This window comes from Zalophus californianus, chromosome 8, assembly GCF_009762305.2.
Source record: "Zalophus californianus isolate mZalCal1 chromosome 8, mZalCal1.pri.v2, whole genome shotgun sequence".
Classification (NCBI taxonomy): domain Eukaryota; kingdom Metazoa; phylum Chordata; class Mammalia; order Carnivora; family Otariidae; genus Zalophus; species Zalophus californianus.
In genome coordinates, this window is record NC_045602.1 from 5348116 (window position 1) to 5366313 (window position 18198).

An 18198-nucleotide genomic window follows, 5' to 3' on the forward strand; every position below is an offset into this window, starting at 1 on the left:
ACCTCCCCAGATGCATCAGCTTCATATCCTCACATGTACTTTATTTACGAGTGTGCTGTGCGAACAAGGCCCCACTTAGCCTTAGGGGGGCAGAAATGCTGTCAGTGTCATGGGGACGTGGACATAGCCGTGGGCTGGGGCCTCAGCTGGAGCTCGGTCTGGAACGCCTTCACGCGTGTCTCCGTGCGGCCTGAGCTGCCAAACCCCAGGGCGCCTGGTGGCAAGCGTGAGCTCCCCAGGTGAGCGCCAGGGCAGGGTGGAAACTCTGTCACCCTTTGACCCTAGCCTGGGCGGTCACATCTTATCACCCTGTGCCTGTTTATTCAGGTGAGTGAGTCGCGTGTGCCTGGGGGGTCCTGGGCCGCACTGAGGTCCTGGTAACAGGCATTCACGGCATCGAGAAATATGGAAACCAGGACACAAGGGTCCGTGCCCCGCACTCTTGCGCAGGAAGGAGCCTGGAACACCTTTCTGCCCCCTCCTTCTGCCTTCTGAATGCAGCTCTGAGACCCTGGGGCCCCCCCAACTGTCCCCGGCTGTCCCTGGCCGTGGGGACACGGGGTGTAGGTTCCCACAGGCATCTGCCTCTCTGTGGTGCAAGGCGCTCCCAGGACGTGCGGGGCTGTAGGTAGAGCCGCGGAGGCTGCCCACGAGTTAGTGTTAGATTTGGGGAAAATGGTAAAATGTGAGCGGACCAGCATCGAAAGGAAAGTGCAGGTAGTCACAAAAGCAGCAGAGCGTGGGAAGTATGAAGCAGGGACGTGGAGGCCTGTTGCTCGGGACTTGCTGAGGGACATGGGGTGCAGCGGCAGAGCCTCGCTCGAGCAGACGTTCCTGAGCAGACCCTGGAAGGCCCAGCTGTTCCAAGCCTTCCGTTCTGATGATGAGGACCACCCCCCCACCAAGCTGGAGGAGACCCTCCTCCGGAAGGCACTTCTGCTCCCGTGGCTTGTCCTTCGGGGCAGCATCGGCCTGGACCCTGACACCATCCTCCCATCCCGCGCCTCCTGCCTTTGGATCCGATAGGGCCGTCCGTTCCCTTCCCAGTCAGGCGGGCTCCTGCTTGGGGTTTGCTTCTCCGCTGGCTTGACACTGATCCTGGGACGGGAGTCTCACTTTGTGTTTGGTGCTCAGCTGCTGAAGCTGAAACGTGGGTTTTACTGTCTCCCATCAGTTCATGCCTGAACTGTCTGGTGAGCGTTTGAGAAACACCCAGGGTGGGGGGCAGATCGATGCCCTCACATCCCAGAATGGCTGGTTCCAGGGCCTGGCAGGCGACTCCTTGCTCTGCACTCACTGGCCTTTGGGACTGCGGTCCTGCCAGGCTTCCCTCTCCCTGCCTCTGCCAGGCCCTGGTGCCTCCTGCTCGCTCTCCTCTGCTTGTCCCAGCTCAGTGCATGGACATTCTACACCCTTTGGCTATAGCCTGGTCCAGGGCAATGTCCTCCGTGAACCCCCACCCCTCCTGTCACCAGAGCCCCCCCCCCGCCCTGGGTTCTGCGCATTTCTTTCAGTGCCAATCCCTTACAGTGACTCCCTCCTGTTTGACCCTCTTGAGCATGTGTCTTATCTCTTGAGAGAGACAGACTGTCCTCGATAGCAGGGACTTGTTTTGCATCTTTGTGACCCCTGGAACCCTGGCCCAGGCCTGAACCAGACACATGCTCTGGGAAGAAACTTGGATGAAAGCAGGAGCGTTGGGTTTGGCTTTCTCAGGGTGGGTTCGCAGCCTCCCTCTGCAAAGCCAACGGTCTCTGGAGGGACCTGTGTCCTTGCTCCTTCAGCTACATTTTTCTTTGGGTGGGACAGGAAGGAAAGGGGCCTGTCCGGCTGGCTCCTGTGCTCCGTGAATCCCATGGGGCGCCTCGTGTCCAGGCTGCGCTCCCAGGGAAGCATGATGGCGCCTGGGGGGGACAGGGAGTTGGTTTGTGACCGTTCAGGGAACGAACTGGTGGTGTAGTTGGGAGGTGATGTGACTTGTCCCCACAAAAAAGCTCCCGTTAAGAAAAGTGGACTCTGGACCCAGAGCAGTTGTGTCTGCCCTGGGGCTCACATGGTGCCATCGACCGGAGCTTCGGCCCAGTGTCGGCTTCATCAGACCCTTGGGGGAAGGCTTCTCTCTGTGCCGCTCGGGGCCTGGTCCAGCGCACACCTCAGCAGTGGCCCCAGACTTGTCCCTGAGTTCGGTGGCCTGTGACTCCCCATTTTTAGGGGTGGTGATTGCTTGCCCCGTATAATTTGTTGACTCTACAAAGTTCCTGCTCTTTAGCCTCCCAGCTTTTAAGACATGAGGTTAGGTAAAATTGTTCTAAGAGGTTTTTTTGAGAATTCTAGTGGGCTTTCTTGGGATCACTGTAGGCTGCTCTCAGTATTTTTGTGGGAGTAAAAATATTACATGCCAAATACATTCTACCTAAAACCCTGTCAAATGGATTTTTCTCACAAGGTGTCATGCCCTGAACAGAAAAGATGTGTCTTTGTCACGTAAAGGTTTTGTACAATTCCATTCTGTCCCAAGTGACGTTGTTAACAGAGTCTCGTGCTGAAACGTTGCTCTTGCAAACAGGAAGGGGCAGTCTCACTTTGTGTTTGGTGCTCTGGGTGGTTTGGAAGGCTCAGGCTGCAGGGTGTGGGGAGATGTCCTACTTACCATCAGCGGCAGAGTCCTAGATGTGAGCCCGAGACGCTCACGGCCCTGCTCTTCCATCTGCCCCCCTTGCTCGACCCTTAAACAGGTGGCCGTGGACTGTTTGCCCTGTTTCTAGTGCTGGCCCAGAAAGCGGCCGTTGTACGTCAGAGATGGAAGGTGCATTGCCTCTGCACTAGATACATCTCTTTCCCGAGGATGTCAGCGCCTGACAGGGGAGGGTCTTCTCACTGGCTCTTCCTTGGCTTCTGAGCAGGGAATCCTCGGGCCCCCCTCTCTCAATGAAGGGGGAGCTCACTTTTATTAGACAAAGGATGGCATTTAAGGTAGCCAGCGGATTACCGGTCTCTGTCTTCACACACGTGCGTGGAGCTGTGCCCACGAACACCGGCCGGGGCCAGGCTGAAGGGTGGGGGTGCGATCCACAGACACCCCTGTCCTGGAGGCCTCGTGCAGACACCCCTGTCCTGGAGGCCTCGGGCAGGGAGCTGTCCTAGGGTATTTGTCACAGAGCTCAGTGAAATGGGCGCGAGTCACCTCTTGTACTTACCCAGGATGCCCCGTGCCTTCCGTCTTAAACAATCTCAAGACCGTTGGCATCGCTTTTTGGCCACAGATTTTGCACTGGTGAAGTGAGAACATTGGAGTGGACTGTAATGTACGGGTTAAAAATGACTTATTATTCTGTTTCTAGGGAGGTGGGACCAGCCCTTGTGACCCCGGCGGTGGGGGAGCCCTCCTTGTGTGCTCCCGGCCCCTCCGTGACCGCGTGGCCCCCTCTGCTCCCCGTGTGGGTGTCCGACCATGTACGAGCGGAACTTAAGATTTTTCCCTTGAGACCCCTGCCTCCTCCACGTCCCCCTCATTTCAGGATGGGCCTCTCCAGCCTCCATGTCACTCAGACAAAAGGCCGGGGTTACCTGGATCCCCCTCTTCCCCCCCCGGGTTAACTCCCCTGCGGCCAGTGTGTCTCCTCTGTGTGCCCTGAACCCCACTCCTGGGCTCGCTGCCCTTCCTGCTTCCCCTTAGGCAGCCCCACTGTCCGGCACTCTTGGAAATGCGTTCCTTTGCCTGGCCGTGGCCGGCCCTCCGCCCCGTGGAACTCACGGCCCGTTTTGCAAGTACCTTGCCATGTGGGTCCCCTGAGCACCCGCGGTGCGGAGGTGGAACGTGGGTGCCCCAGGGCCCTCTGGAGCCTGGAGAGGAATAGAGGGAATCGAGGAGAGGCCCATCTAGAGGCTGCAGGCAGCCCGTTGGGGGCCACCCAGAACCAGCACGGTGGGATGCGAGTCTCCCGGAGAGGGGTGCTGTGAATCCATGTGTCCGGTCAGCCCTCCCTCCCTCTCCACTCCACCTGGGGCTTCCCTGACACTCAGCTTTTCCTGACTCTCCTACAAACCTGTGTTTGCTTTGGCAGCATATATGCTAAAATCCTACCAGCCTGACACTCCTCCCCAGTGTCCCCCTTTGTTAGGGGCTGAATTAGGGCCCCTCAGAATTCACGTCTTGCGGTCCGAAGCCCCATTGCCTCAGAACGTGACCGTATCTGGGAGTGGGTCCCTCAGAGAGGTAATTAAGTGACAGCGGGGTTGTTGGGTGGGCCCTGATCAGCGTGACTGGTGTCCTTCTAAGAAGAGATTAGGGCACAGACAAGCACAGAGGGACAGCTGTGTGAGGATGCACCTTGATCTCAGACTCTTGCCCCCAAAGACCGTGAAAAGACAGATGTCCCGTATTTGGGCCCCATCTGTGGTGCTTGGTTATGGTGGCCTGAGCCGGTAAGTGCCTTCGAGATGGCCTTCTCTTCTGCACACAGATGGTGGGATGGCTTAATTCGGTTGCTTTCCTCAATCTGTGCTGCCTCCCTGGCAGGCAGTCACTCGCCTGAACATCTGTGTGCTGATGGTCCTGAAATCTGCTGGCTTCTCCCCAGAGCTCGAGCTCCATGTGCCCGCTCCCTCATAGATACCTTCACGTGGGTGCCCGTGGGTTGCTCAGACTCAGGACATCCAAGTGGAACTCATCATTCTTCCCTTATTACTAAGATGGCATGTCCGTCCCCTCAAGCCAAAACTGAGTGCAGGTTCTTGGATCCCTTCGTGTCTTGCTGATTTTGCTTTCTGAACATCCTTCTGGCCTGAGTCTCTTCTTCCACCTGCCTGGCCTGCTGGCAGTCCTACAAGGGACTTCGTCTTCCCTCCTGTGGACCCATCCTCCACGAAGCCCTGGGACTCACCTGTCCGTGGTTTCTCACAAGACGAATGCTAAGCCTCTGAGCAGTGATCCTGCGCTCCCTGTTTTGGCTCTGCCGGACTCCGCCCCGACGTCCTGCCTGCCCACATCTGGTTATCTGCGTTCCCTCTACTCCACTAGAGTGTCTTCCAGCCGGTCTGAGATTCTCATGCCAGCTGGAGCTGCTGCCTCCCCGGGGAAGCCCCCCCCCGAGCTTCCCAGCCCGTTTTCTGCATCTCGCATCTGTGTCTGGGCCGTTTTCACCCCTTTGTCATGACTGGTGTCTGCCGGCCCTCCCACCAGAACCCGTTCTATGAGAGAACAGAGGCAGAGCCTCATTGAGTTCAGAGCAGCAAATAGTCACTAAGCAAAGGAAAGAGGAGCTATTTCCAAAGGTGGGCAAGAGGCATCACTGTAGCCTCGGCTCACTGCCGGCACTCTTAGCTCGTGGAATCCCTCGCCGCAAGCGCAGATCTGCAGTGGCACCATAGTTGGTATTTAACTGCTGGCTCCTGGGCAGGGGACGCCCCAATCTGCACGCTTGCCATGTCGGCTGCTTCCTATGCTGTAAACACGCCCTGGTGGCTATTTCAGGCTGCCACCGTGATGTCCCTGCAGGGGGAATTTGGAAGAGACATGTGAGCGGCCACAGCCCTCAGCCGTCACCCCTGTCACTGTCCCAGCGTCTGCTGCATCTAGCCTGTGCTTGGCAGGCATCGATGCCGTGTGCACATGCCAAGCGTCAGTAAATTAAAGATGTTCCGTGCATTCACCTTATGTATCTTTGATTTTGGCTTATTGTTCCCCAGCACTGGGGTATGGCTTGTAGAACTCTCCGGAGGAGAGGATTCAGAGCGTACCATTTTCTGTGCTCCTAAACATCTATTGCATGTTTATTATGGGAGACGCAGGGGGCTGCGTGTGGTCAGAGAACCTGCGTTCTACTCTGAAGCTGCAATCTGAGTGAGAGGCTCAGCCTGAGTGGTCAGCCGGGCCTTGAAATCTTCGAGACTGCCAGTACGAACAGTGCGGCACCACACCGTGATTCCCTCGGAGCCTGGACCTGCTGACCCATCCGTGTGTCCTGCAGCGTACGATCCAGTGCCTGACACACGTTTGTAACACGCTCCCTCACCGGTTATTTTTGTTTTGTGATATTTGCTTCCTATCTCGTTCTTTCCTGTTGGCTGCTTTCCTTCTGGCGACATCCTCATATCCTCCATCCAATCGGCAAGAGATTGGTGGCCTTGCTTACGAAGTGGCATGCAGAGTAAGAGGCAAGTAAGAGGGTGAAAATGAAGGTGTGTTACTAGCCAAGAATGGGAACATTTGGTTAAGGATCTTGGTATGTTTTTGACTGCAGAGTCCCTGGCTTCTTTGGGACTGACCGTGTGTTCCAAGTGGTAGCGATTGTGCGAGGGCCCTTGAAATAACCCCTTTCTGGGATTTTCACGCATTCTGAAGTATCAGTGCGCGTGTGCTTTTAACAAAGCCTGATCTGATTTCACATCCCGTAATTCCACCATCAACATTATGTTCAGACAAATGGAGTTAGCCCCCCGGGCGGGAAATACAGGCTCCCAGCGTTAGCAGCGTGATTTATAAATGCAGGGCAGTGTGTGTACGATCGTTTTCAGGTGGAGATCTAAGTGAAGGTGTACTTTCTTTCTCACATCTGGGGTGCCCTAGCCTGGCATCATGCTTCAGAGCTGATAATGGCCCTTAGAGATCTTGTACCTCGTTTGTTTATTTTATATTTGAGAAAGATGGGGCGCAGAGAGACAGGAACGTGCTAGTCAGAATTAGGAGTGCCTGCTCAGTCCTGTATTTATCGTTGCGAACGCTAGGTGGCGGTCTGACTCTGTCCGCAGATTGCAGTTGGGTCTGCTGTTTGCCTGGGAACGCGTGCCTCCAGGGCAGGAGGCTGTCAAAGAGGAGACACTCTGCTCTTTTGACCAGCCACACTGCCCGACTTCGCTGACAACATGTCTGCATTTACTTACATCTGGGCGTAAGCACGTGTTATAAAACGTCAGTTTTAAAAGCAGTCCTGGGTTTTAAATCAGGAAATGACACGGGTCGGCTTCCTCCCTAATGCACTGTGCCTGAGTCTCTCCTGTCCTCCCATCTGGAATGCTCTAGCCTAGTCTTTCTGGTGCACTAACCACCTCCTCATCTTTGTAATCTCAGTCCTCCTTCCTCTTAGCAGATGTCTGGCCCTTGGGTTCCCTGCATACTTGGAACGTGATGGTAATTTCTGTAAAATGTATTGTCAGTTGGTTAAGTCTCAGTCTCTTTCCAGCAAACTGGGTGCTCTAGGATCCATGATCTGATGTGTCTCTGTATTTGTAATACCTAGTATAGTGTCTGGCTCAGGGGAGGCTTGTTGGTTAACTGGATGTATAAATGGATGGTGGTTTGGGAGCTTAGATAGAGGGATGGGGGAAGAAGGGGAAAGGAAGAAAAAGAAATGAAAGAAAGGGCAGGGGGAGTGAGGGGCAGGAAGTGAAGGGAAGGGAGTATTGGTGGATGGGTGGATATATGGATGGATAGATGGATGCGAGGATGGATGGATGATATATAGATGGATGGATGGATAGATGGATGGATGGATGGATGGATAGATGGATGGGTGGATGGATGATATATAGATGGATGGATGGATGGATGATATATAGATGGATGGATGGTTGGCTGGATGGATGATATATAGATGGATGGATGGATGATATATAGATGGATGGATGGATGGATGGATGGATGGATGGATGATATATAGATGGATGGATGGATGGATGATGGATGGGTGGATGGCTAGATGAATAGATGGTTGGGTGGATGGGAGGATGATGGGGGATGGATGGTTGAGTGGATAGATAGCTGGGTGGATGGATGAATGGATGCATGGGTAGATGAATAGTGGATGAGGGATGGGTGAACGATGGGTGCATGGATGGATGGTTGATGGATGAATGGATAGCTGGGTAGATGGGTGGCTAGGTGGACGCGTATATGGATGATGGATGGGCAGAGGATGGGTGGGTGGGTAGTTGTGTGCTTTATACTTCAACTATGGAACCTGCAGACTAGCCACCTTACCCTCTGCTTCTGTGTTTCCTTCTTGCAGGTCGTGGGCATTTTTGCTGGATTTGGGCTCCTGCTATTGGTGGCCTCGCCTTTCCTGCTCTTGGCCACTCCATTTGTACTTTGCTGCAAGTGCAAGTGCAGTAAAGGTGACGACGACCCATTACCCACCTAGAGGAAGGCATGATGCTGGAACAAGACCCCTGCCTCTGGGAAGTGTGGCTCTCCCCCACCCCACCCTGCCGTCCCCTCTCACTAAACATCTTTCTTGCCTTATGTGCCCCATTGAGCTTCACAGTGTCACGCCGGATGCCGTGATTTCAGGGACTGATGTCAGAACGTTGGACGAGGCCCCAGGTGCAGTCACCTGGGCGTGGGGAAGGCAGGCTGGCGTGGGTAGGGCGCGGCACCACAGCCCGTCTCTGCCGACTTGACAAGGGAGGTGCTGCACGGAGCGCGCCGGGCGGTTTTCTCCCAGTGGGGATGGACTAGGAGTGTCTGGTGGTTGCTTAAGAGACCCTCTCGTGCAAAATGTTGTGCATCTCCTCCTCGGTGTCAAGACAGTGCCACGTTGCTGAGAGAAGAAGTCTTTTGGGGATTGCAACTCACCTCAGACAGAATCCAGTAATGCTGACTTGAGAAAAGCACTCTGTGTATGACAACTGTTTTTATTACTAATGGCGTTTAGTAAAATCCTTTTTAGTTTTTTTTTTTTTTTCTTCCCAACTGAGTAGTGAAAAATCAACACGGTGCATCTACACCATCCTATGCCTTTCTTGAAATGTGCATTTTAGGAGGAGATCGCTAAATGACTTTTCTGGCTCGGCCACTTTTCAGGAGATTTAGAAAGCCTTACGCGCTCTTTGTGTTTTTCTTGAAACTTGTAACGACGTCTTAAACACTATAAGCGGTGTACTGTTATAAACGTGGGTTCCTCGGTTGTTTCATTTCTTTGAAAATGCCAATGTCTTTAAAGGAGTATCTTCATCATTAGGTTTTCCTTTTGTTTTTTGTTTTTCTCTCTTTTGGGACTTCTCTCTTCTCATCCAGGTATGAGCAAATATTTTTTAATGCCTTTGGAAACCAAATGCTTTCCTCGGGAATCATTCTGCTGGGAGTCACTATGGTTTGGCCGCTCGCCTCAGCCTCCTTGTGTAGACTTGGAGAAGAGAACAGTGCTATTAGTCCTCACCAGCAGGGCTTCCTGGAAAGACTGGAGGACTCCCGGGGGCTGGGGGAGAAGCTTCCCAATTTTCAGTTTTTTAAATGACTTAAGTTATTTTGGAGAAATCTGTGTTTTACGCAGTTCCGTGTCCTGTTGCTAACCATTTTGCCCCACTGAAAAAAAAGCCTTCCATTTCACTTAGTTATTTCGATTAGGGGATCTTACCATTCAGCCTCTCCCAGGCTGGGGCTGACTGTTACGGTAGCAGCAGAATGCGTGGATCGATAAGACACACGTTCCATCGGTTGACTTTTAAAAAAGTGGAGAAAGGCTCTTCTTTACAGAGAGTTGGCTTGAATAGGACTTTTAAAACCACCTGTGCTTTTAAGGAGCAAACTGATTGCATTGAGCTTGGGACTTCAAAAGTGGGCAAATGTTGTAGATTTATTACAGCGAAGCTTTTTAAAACTTACTACACATTCCACAAAGGAGTGAAATGGAAACAAAATCAGACTTGTTTGCTTGTGGCAAGCGCATTTGTAAAACGTGGTGGGTTTTTTTGTATGTTTAACTTCTATGTTTGTGTGTTGGCCTTGGGGCCTGATTTGCTTCCCTGTATAGAAATGTCTTCCTTATTTCTTAACGTTTGATAGGTTAGAAACCGTATTACTTCACTCTCCACGTGTAGTATTTATTATCTTTATGAAACTGAAGCCATTAGGAAACTAGTCTGTGTCAAAATCACATTCAGAACATTCTCCTTACGACCACGGTTGAATTTTTAATTAAGTAACGAAAGCAAGAACACGCCTAAGATCGTCTGTGTATTCAGTGGAGCCTGGGCACGTGAGTCTCTATACCTCGAATTGTTGCAACAGGGTCTGGTGGTAGATGGCTTTCTGGAGAGGGTGACACTCCAGGAGTCCTAGGCTTGAGCCCAGACTGGGATCCATGGATGCACTTGTCTAGCCAGACCCTTTAAATGCCTATTAAAAACAGCAGCAGGCTCGTGGCCCTGTTTCCAGCGTCCACGGGGCAGGCCTCGCCCCATCCCGGCCTACCTTTCCTGTGCGAGCTGCTTCCCATTGCGTGTCGTACAAGTCCGCCCAGTAGCAGTACCCCTTTCCTTTGGGGTGAAACCAGAGCCTTTGGAAAGGATGCATTCTCTGGGCTCGAGCTCAGATGTCTTTATTCTTAGCGGATTGGGCTGTTCGTCTAGCCTGGAGAAATCCATGAGCAAATCGTGCACATCCATAGCCTCAACCATCCTTGTGCCTTTCACCTTTGACACGTTTCACAAGCGCGTGTTTCGACCCAGGTAGGGACCACGGAGATTCTGGGGCCGGCCGCAGCCAAAGTCGCACCTGCTTGCTCTGAGTCTTTGCACCAAGCATGCCTCTGTTTGCTTGGTTTGATTTCATAGTAACACAGCTAAACCTGTCAGTTCCTTAGGAAGATACCAGCAGGACTGCATTGAGGTCTTACCTAAACTTGCATTTCCCCCGCTGATTCCTCCGATTTCAGTAGGGAATGCCATTCCCATTGTTCATGGGGATGCAGTATTAAGCACGCATGTTGTAAAATGTAAACAGAACTTGGGAAGATGGCCCACGTCTTGGATTTTAACCTCGCCATCGCTCCCGGGGGAAATCTGGGGGCTTCTACGCTTAGTAGGGGGACTGTTGCAGAGCTTGTCTTAACTGAAAATTACATTCGCTTTCACGGATGGTTTTCATGCTGATGTTCTGGAAGCACATGTATGTTTATTCCTTTGGAGGCCTTGAAATCCTGGAGGGGTGGGAAGAAGACCCTTTCATGGCTAACCTTCGGTCATGACCTTAGGTCATCTGTGTCCCTCTGACCCTGTCGTGCAGTTTTATTGGACGTGCCTGGTCTCGGTCTGGCTCTGTCATGCACCGTGCAGCCCGGCCCTTGAGCTTTGTAGTGGTCACCGGAGGCCAGTGCCCCCAGAGGAGGAGATGCAGCAGACGTTCACATAGCAGAGATTGACTCAGGATCTGAGCATAATCAGATCCTTCAGTTGCATGAGCCGCTGTCCAGATCGGTTCTTCTTCACCCCCAGGGGTAGCCGGAGACTGGAGAACCATCATGTGGCACCCTTTTAAAGGGGAACAAATTCTCTTTACAGCATATTATTCCATAAAGCCGGTTTAGGAACCAGGCCGATTCCTGATTAGAATGCAGGGCCCACAGAGAAAGGGATTCTCAGCTACGCAAAACTTACTCCAAGATGAGTCTATCTTTTTCATCTATATTGCAGAGTTAAAAGTTATTTAACAGATTGGAAGAGGACATTTTCCCTTGGTAGTCTTTAAAAATTAGGGGATTGGAAAGAACCAGGGTAGGCTTTTTGTATGTTTCTCAGATTCTCGTTTATTAGTAAATACCCCTGTATATAAGTATAGATAAATCAGTGAAATCATCAAGGGAAAACATTTTGCATGTATAAAGCTTCATGAAGGTCTCTTTAAAAAAATACCAAAGCTTGTTTATTCCTTCTAATTAACCTAAGCCCTTATGAAAATACACGAAATGAAGAGATTATGACTGGTGTTGCCAAAAATGCCAAATGGAACGAAGGGCCTGCACTCAAATATAGTTGCTAATGCGTCAGTACTAAGAGAGCATGCTGTTTGGGTACGTAGAGCCCACGGGCTCCGTTCTTCCTTTGGTTTGTATAATCCTGTCTTCCACACTTCTGGGAGCCTTCGGTGAGGGGTAGGTACCTGCCACATGCCTGACCTTCCCTTGATTCTTTGCTCACTTTACCATGGGTGTATTTTAATCTTGTATAAACATATGCATGAATGGGTCACGCACATGTATACAATACATATTTGACAAGTGGTGGTAAAAACAAAAGTTTGGTTTGTGTTTTTTGAAATGTCAGTCCACTTTGTGCCACTAACACTGTGATGTATAAAAGAGCTGTTTGAATGCCTTTTAATGTTGTGTTTTGTACTTTGGAATCACATGGAAAAGTTTGATTTGTAATTTCAATACATATTTTAAATGTATTGTGTCTTACGTAGTTTGTCCCCCCTTTAGAAGGGATTTCTTTTTAAAAGAGATTTTGGCTGGAATACAGGTTACTTTTGTAAATCCTGTCTGGCTCAATCTTTTGTACGTTCTTCGTTGACACCTGGCCTGGAGATTGAAAATAAGATGATTGGAGCAGGACGGGGAGGAAGTGCGGGCGGGAGAGGGATCCCACCCCTGGGAGAAGCGCTTTTCTGTTCTGAGGTGTTCTCTGTTGGGAGTGTTCTCAACTCTTGGTGCCAAACGGATCTGAGCGGCTGGGTAAGTGGCCACGCACCCTCCTCCCCTCCTCATGGTGCCAGCCCGGTAACACGTGTCGGAGAGCATCTCCACACTGGCTTCCTCCCTGCCCTAGACAAGTACTTAAATCCTGCCATAATTGATGGGCAGCATCCTAGCAATCAACGAGCATCCTTTTACTACTGGGGAAAAAAAGAATAAACATAGATGCTGTTTGTTTTCATAGTAACTCTGATAACTCACCTTGATTTTCATTCTCTTCATTTAAACTTCATGGGAGAATATAGACCTCATTCATTAACATGAAGCAGTAGGCTAGGAATAGGCACCTGTTCCTGGTACTGTGGTTACATTTTAAAAAACATCCTTAGAATCTTAAGGTGCAGATCAGAGGAGGTGTGTTTTGTTAACCAGTGATTCGTTGCTGGTCACAAAGACGCTCGTCCTAGTCACTAGGAGATCCTGGTCTGGAGGGGAGGCATATCGGCCGAATAGTGATGAGAATGAGGTGTGGGAGGTGCTGTGGTGGGCATTTGTACAGCAGTCAGCCAAGGGGCAGGTCACAGGAGGCTGCTGGAGGATCCCGTATGTCACCTGGGTCTTGCGAATGAGTAGGTGTCAGCTAAGCAAAATGCAGGAGAGGAGTGGCCAAGGGAATGGCCAGTCCATTAAGTGCAGGAGTTTGGTCCAACTGGTATACCTGGGGGCCAGTTACTCAACTGTCCAACCTCGAGGGCACAGTGTGCAGAGCTTGGGAACTCAGTCTTCATTCTGAAGCTATGGGGAGAGTGATAGAAGGCTGTCATACAAATTGCCACAGACCGGGGGCCATAACCAACAGAAATTTATTCTCTCATGGTTTTGGAGGCTGGAAGTCCAAGATCAAAGTGTCAGCCACTTAGAAATCTCAGTCACTGCTCATCACTTGGTTTGTGCAACCTGTTCCCTTTCTTAAATTGCTCGGGTGTGCATTTTCAGGATGGGGCTGACACTGGGTGGGAGGCAGAGCAGCAGGATTAGGAGTGGGGCCACCGCGGTCAGAAACAGGTCCCAGATGTGCTATCATCCGGGCACGCGACTGCCTGGGGCATCCGTTTCCTCATTTGAAAACAAGGGTAAAAATACCTCACAGCATCTTTCTAAGGATAAATGGGGAGGTTCAAGTCACTTGCAAAGGAGAGTGTTTGGTAGGATGTGAAGCTGTGAATGAGTCCTCGCAATGATGGGGATGATGGTCCTATCAGGAATGCCCACTCACCTCCTCCAACTCCCAAACACCAAAGCACTCCCCCCCCACCCCCCACCCCCCGCGCCGGCCAAATGTTCTCTTTCCAGAACCCATGACTCAGACGGGGCCTGACCACTTTCCTGCCTGCATCACGGTTCACACTATTTGGGATGCTAATGAGTGGCTATGCAGGGCTCTGGTTAACAGGAAGGAAAATGCGGTAAAATTCTCCACGTGGGAAACTCAAAAGTCATTCACTTGTTCCCCTGGGCAATTATCTGTGTCTTTTTTGATACATGTTTTTATTTGTTCTACTAATTTATTTTTGTCACTGACTTAGAAAATCCACACAATGTGCATAATCGTGTTCCGCACCACACTCGAAGGACCCAGCGGGCCATAGTCTGTTTCCATTCCTCGGGATCTCCACTTGTTGCAACTTTTAGGAAAGGCCCAACATGTAAAGGGGAATAAATTTGGAGAGGTTCTGACAATTGGACTCCCATTTTCTCTAGGAATTTAGGAAATTAACATTATTAATGGGAGATTTTCATGTATGTATCACCAACTCCTACTATGGTGTGATATACAGTAGGGGCCTATTAAATGCTTGTTCCATGAAGGAATTCAGCTTTTGCTGTGTGTGTGTGCGTGTGTGTGTGTGTGTGTGTGTGTGTGTGTTTGGGGAAGGAGGGTTGAGCACGGGGTCACTTGGTTAAAAAAATCAACCACCAAATTTGAACTGGAGGTGTTGTATAGACAGTCTAGAAGCAGATGTCTCATTATAGGTGTAAAAAATCACTGTTATGAACTGAGACCCTGTTATGAGCCAGGCACTTTGCTTACTGCCCTACGCTGGTTAATTTGAATGCTCAGAGACCTGCCAAGATAATCATCTCCGTATTACAGTGAGGAAGTGGGGTCTTGGGGAGCCCACAGACCTGCAGGGATTATCGTCTCCATAATTACAGTGAAGAAATGGGGTCTTGGGGAGCCATCACCACAAGTGACACCAATAGGAAGTAGCCACACGGGGAGGGACCCAGGGCTGCCTGCTGGACCAATGTGTCCCCACTACACTTCTGGTCCTCCCTTTTCTGATCTGCCCCTGTCAACAAGCAGAGGCCTCCCTCCATGGTATGTGGTGGCTTGTTTGTCTTGTCCCCGGGAAAGGTTGAACTCTGTCTGAAGATAGTATTGCATTTGAAGGCAGAAGATTCTGGTCCTACGAATACTCATCCTGCTCAATGAGTGATGAGGGTGGCCCCAGGGAGTCTCAAGGGGGAAGTTGTTCCTCTAAAGGCACACAGGCCATCGTGGATGCTTTCAGATACAGTGAACAAAACAGGTCTCACCATCACCTCCCCTTGATCACGCAGTGACATTTCAGAGTGTCTGGATCTGGATCTGTCCCTCCCAGATCAATATTGTGTGCAGATGAAACTGATTCTCACAACAACCCTGGAAAAGAAAATATCATTTTTGTCAAAATTCTTCACTTTACGGTGAGGGAAACTGAGGCTCTTGTTAAGAATGGGCTCAATCACAGTGACCAGTACACTGCGGAGCAGAGACCCAACCCCACAGTTTGTAGAAAGATAACTCAGGACCTGAGGAAAACCCCAAGAGCCATGTCAAGGGCAAGGGCCATGGTAAGCTGGGGAACCTGTCTTCGGAAGGCGTGTCACAGATGGGGGAGTAGGGCAGCCTTGCTGGGATTGGGGGGAATTCACAACAGCATGAGGACTTTCCGAACTGGGCTCCCAGGACAGCAAAGTACTTCCCAGGACAGGATCATCTTGGAAGTGGACATTCCCTATGGTATCAAATGGGATAAAAAGAAGAGCCAGGATGAAGTTGAAAACTGCAGACAATGTTGGCAAAGGCCACTCAGCCTCTTCTAGAAGAGATTCGCTTTAGCCGAAGGCCAGGTATGAATGTGCAGGTGATGGATGACACGGCCGCCACGGTGCCATTGCTCCTACGCTGGGCACCTGCTTTATGGACGTCACCGATGACGAGAACACCAAGGGAGCCATAGCTTCCTAGCCCCTGGCCTCATGCGGCTTGAGGTCTAGCGGGGTCTACAGGCAAACAAGCCACCATCCTACCTGAGAGCACAGGGACCGTGGCAGGATATACATTCTTCGTGACAAAAGCAATAGATGAGAAGTGACTAATGAGGTCACATAACATCCCTCTAGGGAGAGAGGATCTCTGGAGATTGTGTTTTCTGGTTCCACCTGACAGTGAAGATCCTGAAAAATCATCCTTGCGATCCACGAACGGAAAAGGACAACAACTCAACCACGCTCGGCTACCGGGGAAATTTTCTGGGGCGGGAGGATGAGGGGGCAGCTGGAGTGTGATCTGTGTCTCTGTTCTGCGCCACGGATTCGTTGTCCATGCACAGGGAATGTTAAATAATAATTTAATGGTTTTTTAAATTGATGACAAAGGAGTAATCAGCATGTTAATGAAACTCCGCGGATGATACTAGATGGGGAGTTACTACAAATACCAGCTGGGAGGGAGAAGCAGACAATGCAGAGGGACAGAAAAGAAGGAAAGTTACAACCAAGCAAACTTCTGGTTTGCAAAATGCAAGCCAAAGCACCTGCAAAAAACCGTCCACTGTGGGGGGTGCCGAGGGCGAGGCAGATGCAGGTCTGGACGGGAGAGTAGCTCTTAACGGTGTAGTCTCACCACCTGCCCGCTGCCCAACTCAGCCCGCTCCACCGCTCCACGCCACGGTCGCTTGCCCCGGAAATCTCTTCTAGGTCCTTGTAGCTGTGAATTCTGCAGCACCACTGACCCCACTTCCCGCCTACAGTGCGCTCTGAGCAGCGTTCCCAGCCGCACTCCTCAAGCTTTCCCTCCTGTTATGGAGTTCCCTTTGCATATTTTGTGGACGGTCCTTGAAGCCAACACTTAATTTCACATCCCATGGCTTTCCCACCTGGTTGTGGTCCCCTCTTCCTTCCCTCCATGCCTACTTTGGAGGAGTCATTGGTCCTTCCTTGTCTGCAGGTCGCAGGTATCTGCATGCATTGCACTCCGGACCATGCTAACCCTGAGCACCAGAAGCTCCCCGACAGTCAGTTTGCCTGGCGCAGCGTGTGGGCAAGCTCCCTTTGGGGCTCTTAGTTCTGTGGAGGCTCCGTCTGCCAAAATCCCTGACTTTCCCTGCCCGGGACGGCACAATCTGGCCCCTGAGAGCTCCCGCCGGTCTGGTGTTTATCATACACCAGCTGGAGGAGAGAAAGGAGCCTTTGGGAAGTACGTTACAGCCTGAGTGGTGGCAAAATAGAGAGTTAGTTAAACTACCAGGCTCTGTCTTTGTGTCACACAGAACTCTCCGTATCCCTTACTGAAGACGACGACCCAGTGCATTGTGTTCTATCCAAGCTCTCTGATGGCCGACTCGTCTTCTCTTCACCCGTCTAGCCCCATCTTAAGCACAGCACCTGATGCCCACTAAGGACTTAATATTTGCGAAGCAAGTGCTCTGTGGTGCATTCCAGAAGCAAGATTTAGGGACAGCTTCGTGAGGAAGGACTTTCTGATCTGAAGGAGCAGAAATTGGGTGGACCCTCGGGCAAGAGTGTTACAGAGGCACCAGGGTGTCGGGATCAGGAGACCTGGGATCTCATTCTCAGTTCATTCATTAGCTGAATGAACTCAGATGAGCATTTTCTCTGATTCTCAGGTTTATCTGCCAAATCGTGACAATAGCCCCCATTCTGACTATTTCATCGGACGGCGGAAGCTTAATGGATGGGAAGTTACTGTTTCTTTTATGTGTGTGATTACTAGATGGGTTTCATTCTTCCTATGGGGATTGGATTTAAGATCTTACAATTCCTAACAGTCTTAGAATGATCACATTCCAGTTGCCCTCCAATCAATCTGAATATATTTTAGATAGTCCTGAGAGCACTGTGATCATCCCTGGGGGTTGGGCAGGAAGGAACTGGAAAGAACCACGGTACATTTTCTCATAGAAATCTTCCCAGAAGAGCGACCGTTAAGCAGATACTTGTCAGCAGATACAGGTGTTCAGAAAGCAGAGGGGCCAGTGGGTCAGTAGTGGTTTGAGGAGCCTCCCGGGAGAGGAGCAAGTGGGCCTGAGGGGAGGGAGTGTAGGTTCAAATGTTGGAGGAGAAGTGGAGGCGTTGCCAAGCGTTGAGCTCCTAACATTCTAGGTGCTGTACATGCGTGACTTAATCCTCACACCACTAAAGAGGTAAAAACAATGACCTTTTTAGTGTAAATACCAACAACATGCCAGACGCTGTGCTAGATATTTAAGGTACGAAGATGAATGAACCTGATACCTGGGGTGCGATCACGGGAACACTCTAATAGCCAAGACCAGTAAGGATCAGGTCAGAAATGGAGGAAAGAAAAGGAAAGTAAGAATCAAGACAAGGGTCCTCTAGGCAGAGAGGATAATACAGGAGCACGGGGGCCAGTTGTGAAACGAGAGGGTGTGGATAGGGAAGGTACAAAGGTAAAGCTGTGATCAGACTGTTTTTTAGC

The 18198-nt window shown here is 50.9% G+C and overlaps 1 protein-coding gene across 1 annotated transcript in view; it reads left to right on the forward strand.

The window, feature by feature from the left end:
* The window catches only part of RNF144A (ring finger protein 144A), a 114367-nt gene extending 102116 nt beyond the window's left edge, over window positions 1–12251 (forward strand). The window contains exon 8 of the mRNA XM_027621044.2: window positions 8007–12251. Within this exon, the coding sequence (XP_027476845.1) occupies window positions 8007–8138 (132 nt within the window). The 3' untranslated portion in view covers window positions 8139–12251. The remainder of the gene's footprint in view (window positions 1–8006) is intronic.
* The last annotated feature ends 5947 nt before the right edge of the window (window positions 12252–18198 follow it).